The following is a 4,942-nucleotide window of genomic DNA, read 5'->3' on the forward strand; positions in this document are numbered from 1 at the left end:
CCCCCCCCCCTCCGTCACCGCAGAGAATCATAACCATCCTTATCGCGCGGTGTTAGCGTGGAGCATTTACACGAATCGTCTCCGCAGAACTATGGATCCTCGTCAATTCGAACACATCGTAAGCTCTTCCAAACTTTCTCGAAATTTCACAATCGAAAATCACGATCCTCCTCCAGAGTAATCGTTATCGCTTTCAATCGATTAGGTTACTTACGCCTATGTTAATTGCTCTCTCATCTATGTGTAAGCATTGTGTGTGTGTATTGTTGACTTTAACTGTGAGATTGTAAAGATATGCAAAAAAAAAATGTTATCTTTTGATCCCAAAGTTGAATGCTTTGTACTAATCTCTTTAATAGAATCTGAAAAAATGTAAACTTTTTTTTTCTCAGGTTGTGAAGGATAATGATATTCAAAGCATTGTAATGTCTTACCTTCTCCACAACTGCTTCGATGAAACTGCTGACTCTCTTGCTTCCACTACTGGAATACATCAACCTGTAATTGATCGTGATAACATGGAGAGAAGGAAACGTGAGTTCAAGCAAACTTCTCTTTGTTAAATGAATGCTATGTGGTGGTTACATGTTTTTGAATTGATTGTTGTAACAGAAATAATGCATTGTATACTGGAGAAGAAGGCGCTCAAGGCTGTTGAGCTAACTGAACAATTAGGACAAGACTTACTCGAGAAAAACAAGGATCTGCACTTTGATCTTCTGTGCCTTCACTTTGTGGAGCTTGTCTGTGATGGGAAAAGGTGAGAATTTAGGATCTCAGGTTACCTCATTTTCTGAAAGTTATAACGGTTCTGTGAATGTGACAGCAAAGAAGCTCTTGAATTTGCTAAGACAAGCTTGGCTCCTTTTGGGATGGTCCAAAAATATGTGGGAAAGCTTGAAGTAAGTCTGATCCTCTCCATTATATTTGGCAGCTTATGCTTTCTGTTCTTCCAAATATGATGGGAGAGTTGGTTGGCAGGACGCAATTGCTTTGCTGGCTTATGAAGATCCTGAGAAATCCCCAATGTTCTACCTTTTGAGCTCTGAGTACCGTCAACAGGTTGCTGATAATCTGAACCGCACCCTTCTTGGTCAGTTCTTGTCTTTTTCGTTTTCTTTTTCCTCCTCTGACTTACAAGTTGATAAGTTTTAACCTCGTTTTCACATTGTCCAGAGCACGCAAACCAACCAAGCTACACACCGATGGAAAGGCTCTTGCAACAGGTGACAGTTGCGAGACAATACTTGACTGAGGAGAATGGCAAAGTAATCATAATGTTCCTGTATTTACTCATATATCTATAACCCTGGGAGTAGTGCCTGTGTTAAAACGCTATTTTATGTTCTTATGGTAGGATGCGTTTCCTCCATTCTCCTTGAAAGATTATGTTAAAGGCTAAGATCGCAGGACGGCTCCAGAGTTTGCTGGGAGAAGGATATGCTTAAACATTTTCATGTAAATACAGAAAATGACTTTGCTTTTCAACTTCATCTCCACTGTTTTAAATCTGTGTTTAACTCCACCAAACATGGATTAAAGGTTAGCCTCCCATGGCCACAGATGGTTAAAATTTGCTGTTGCCGGAGATGAATATTGTTAAAGACCGGTTCTGATTGGTTCTCTACTGGAAGAATGTTTCCTTTACTTATTGTGAGATTAATGGATAAATCTTCTAATCCATGTTCTTGAAAACTTCTCTCTTTGTAATTATCGTGTTTATGTTTTGATACTGAACCCATAAATTCAAGAATCTTTGTAGACTTGGCATAAGCTTCAAAGCCAAAGCCAAAGAGTTTGAATCTGGTTAGAAAGACTACAGACTTGGATTCAAAACCACAGTTTTAACCAAATGTTTAGCTTAGGACCATACAAAGAGAAGACTGTAAACTATAAGCAGAAAACAAACAAAGGCTTTCACTAACAACTTCTAAGGTGTCTTGTTTTTGAACTGTATAATGCAATATATCAATGAGCCTCTTCTGATCATGGAGAAAACACCACGGCTTTGTAATTGGGAAGAGAAAGATCTTCGGACAGCACTTCACTTAATTGGACACTACACAAGTATACACTCTTCAGTCCTTTGTCAAGGTAGCCTCAGGATCAGGCGATGCTGAACTCTCTTTCTGACCCGAAGAAGACATGGGCCTTCTCAGCTCAGTAGCACCGCTTTGTTGTTCATGCTGTTGAATGTGCTGCTGCTGCTGAAGCTGATACATTTGTTGTTGGTGAAGTTGCTGCTGTTTCTGTGACTGGATTTGAAGCTGCTGGAACTGTTGAGCGGCTAACATAGTGTGCCTGGACTGATTACTCGGATAAAATTGCTGGTTTGATCCAAAGGAGCCATAGTTCATCATTGATGTACCGTTTGAAACACCTTGCCCCGTTAATACCTTCAGATGCTGGACTTCCTCCTTCAGTGCCTCATTTAACGCTGCCAAATAAAGTTAAAACACTTAATCAAGTAGAAGCATCTACATACAATTGTGTGGCTCGTCCACATATTCTCTTATCCATCCAGATAGGAAATAGATAGAGAAAATAATACAAAAATGATTTTGAGAAAAGGTCCTAACTATCCTGTAGATGAACTTGTTGCTCCATTGACTGTACTCTGAGTTTCAGCTCATTGTTTTCAACACTCAGTCCATTTGTATCTCTCTGAAGAGCAGAAACCAAAAAAAAAAAAAGCTAACAAGATTAAAACCATATATACTTGCACAAACCTGTATGAGATTCAATTCAACAAACCTGTAAGAGAGTCAACTGCGCTGAGAGAGAAGTAGCTTCTGTTTGCAAAGTCTGTACTTTCCTCTCGAGCTCCGCTATGTATCTCATCTTCCGCTCTTTAGACCTCGCAGCAGACTGCCTGTTTGCCCATATCCTAAATCAAATAACACAACCGTTGTCTTGTAAATACTTCTCCAAAAAAAAAAAAGAAAGAATAATAATAATAATAGATACCTCTTAGCACGTTTTGGATCAATGAGAGCAAGCTCCGAGAGTTTAGCAGCAGAGAGACGTTTCTTAGCATCTTCATTACTCCCAGACATAAGCAACTCAGGCTTTATACTCGTTGTACCGTCCATAGATTGGCTGTGTTGGTGCCTGATCCTCGGTCTTTCACTAGAAGTCGATCCCAACTCATTCCTCCAAGACGGTTCTGATGGCTCACCCACCAGAGAAGAAGATGCCTCCGAGGAATTGAACTTATCCATGTCTAGATACATAGAGAGCAAGTCCTCGTCCGTGTCATCAGAGAAAGAAGGTCCATCAGCAGCAGCACCAACCACACCAAGATCACTATCAAAGCTCAAGTCATCAGGAAGAGTAAGGATCTCTGAGTGAGCTCGGCGATGGCCTAGAGTCTTGGGTGGGTTATCAGACATTCGGCTTATATCGTGGCTGAATCGGTTAGCATCAGAGCTGCTACCACTTGGAGTCAAAGGAGGAAAGGATGATTCAGGTTTCATTGCAAAGCTACTTCCATTAGGTGAGTAACGACCTGATGGAGATGGAGATGGAGGAGGAAGACCTCCACTAGGAGATTTCTCCTTACCCATTAACTCACTAATCTGCATATGATCATTTCCAAAAAAAACATAGGGCTTCTTTATCATATAGATTCCTCAACTAAAGAGGTAAAAAACCCTAGCAAAGTCGCATGCTTTATCTATAATCTTATGTTCTATCGATTCCTCAATCCTCAACTAAAGTAAAGTCGCCTTCTTTATCTATCATCCCTAAAGTGTATTTAAAAGATAGGGTCTTCACACACACGTCACTTACAGAGATCTAATCAGCTGGAGGAGATGATCAGCGAGACACAGAAGAAAAGATGTGCAGGGGAAACTATCTGGGAATGTTGATGTTTATAGAAGAAAGAGTATGAGTAAGTGAGGCGATGGAGAGAAATGGGAGCGTAAGGAGGAAACAAAATCAGAGACATCCGAGGAAGAAGAAGAAGAACATTCTCTTTCTGAAATGACGTCGTTTGAAGTATTTGATTTGGTTGATTATTGCACAAGTACACAACCATGTCCTAAAGTTTCTTTTTTATACTGCTTTTGGGCGGTGATCAGGTGCTTTAGCGTGTTGACTTGTACGTTATTCCTGGCCGTTAGATCAATACGATGATAGTTTGTATAGTTTTAAGAATGTTTTGTAAATTAAGAGCAGCCCCATTAGAGGTTTTAGACAGGTTCATGGGCTCAGTTTCATAGGGCCGGACCATTGAAAATAAAGATTTATTGGGTTAATTCTCGCGACCCGCCCCTTACGAGTGACCCCGTCCGATACGGGTTCACCCCACGTGTCGCCAAGTTATTGGAGACGCGGCGTCGACGTCACGCGGTGGAAAGGGGAGATAGATTCATTTCTCTCATTTGTATCGAAAATTCTAGGGTTTCTTCCTCGCGGCGATTTCGCGTGCGACGACGATCTCTCTCCCTTTTTCTCGACTTTTCTCCATCGATTCGACGAGTAATTGTCTCCTCCACTAACAGAGGTGGGTATCAACTGGATTCTCGTTCAGATTGATGTCATTTTGGCTTTCGAAATCGACTTTGGGGAAATCTCACTTTTTTTTTACGATTTAGGGTTCAAAATCGAGATGGGTTTTGATTTATTGTTGTATTACCTCGTCTAGGGGTTCGATTTATCGTTTTATGGTTCGATTCTCGCGGATTGGAAATCGAAAAGGGTTTATCGAGTTAGGGTTCAAAATCGAATTTGGGGTTTCGATTAGTGGGTTTAGATCTTTTACTGGGTTCGATTCACGGTTCGATTGATAATATATTTTTGGGGGTTCGATTAGTTTTGACTCAATCGATTCGCTTAATCATTTTCATTTCTCTGTTTCAGATGGATCCCTCAGATGAGAGAAGAGATACAAAGAGGAAGCAGGAGTACTTCGACCACCTGTACAACGTGGCCGATT

The 4,942-nt window shown here is 40.8% G+C and overlaps 2 protein-coding genes across 2 annotated transcripts in view; one reads left to right on the forward strand and one right to left on the reverse strand.

Annotated features, from left to right (window-relative positions):
* The window catches only part of LOC106307143 (glucose-induced degradation protein 8 homolog), a 1,789-nt gene extending 108 nt beyond the window's left edge, over window positions 1-1,681 (forward strand). Inside the window, exons 1-7 of the mRNA XM_013744017.1 lie at window positions 1-118; window positions 393-534; window positions 613-760; window positions 827-902; window positions 982-1,093; window positions 1,177-1,268; window positions 1,358-1,681. The exon at window positions 1-118 is cut by the window's left edge and continues 108 nt beyond it. Coding sequence (XP_013599471.1) covers window positions 92-118; window positions 393-534; window positions 613-760; window positions 827-902; window positions 982-1,093; window positions 1,177-1,268; window positions 1,358-1,402 — 642 coding nt within the window. The 5' untranslated portion in view covers window positions 1-91 and the 3' untranslated portion in view covers window positions 1,403-1,681. The remainder of the gene's footprint in view (window positions 119-392; window positions 535-612; window positions 761-826; window positions 903-981; window positions 1,094-1,176; window positions 1,269-1,357) is intronic.
* Window positions 1,682-1,824: 143 nt separating this feature from the next.
* On the reverse strand, window positions 1,825-4,016 carry LOC106307142 (probable transcription factor PosF21). The gene is made up of 5 exons (XM_013744016.1): window positions 3,793-4,016; window positions 2,968-3,578; window positions 2,755-2,887; window positions 2,580-2,664; window positions 1,825-2,437 (listed from the first exon to the last, which is right to left on the reverse strand). The coding sequence occupies exons 2-5, from the start codon at window positions 3,564-3,566 to the stop codon at window positions 2,079-2,081; spliced, it is 1,176 nt and encodes a 391-aa protein (XP_013599470.1). The 5' UTR covers window positions 3,567-3,578; window positions 3,793-4,016; the 3' UTR covers window positions 1,825-2,078.
* Between the last annotated feature and the right edge of the window lie 926 nt (window positions 4,017-4,942).

This window comes from Brassica oleracea, chromosome C8 (genome assembly GCF_000695525.1).
Source record: "Brassica oleracea var. oleracea cultivar TO1000 chromosome C8, BOL, whole genome shotgun sequence".
Taxonomy (NCBI): domain Eukaryota; kingdom Viridiplantae; phylum Streptophyta; class Magnoliopsida; order Brassicales; family Brassicaceae; genus Brassica; species Brassica oleracea.

Coding starts and splice junctions, on each gene's coding strand:
- LOC106307142 (XM_013744016.1), bottom strand. CDS start 3,566: ATGGGTAAGGAGAAATCTCCTAGTGGAGGTCTTCCTCCTCCATCTCCA. Junction 2,888..2,967: donor GATCCAAAACGTGCTAAGAG/GTATCTATTATT, acceptor TATTTGATTTAG/GATATGGGCAAACAGGCAGT. Junction 2,438..2,579: donor ACAAGTTCATCTACAGGATA/GTTAGGACCTTT, acceptor TTTATTTGGCAG/CGTTAAATGAGGCACTGAAG.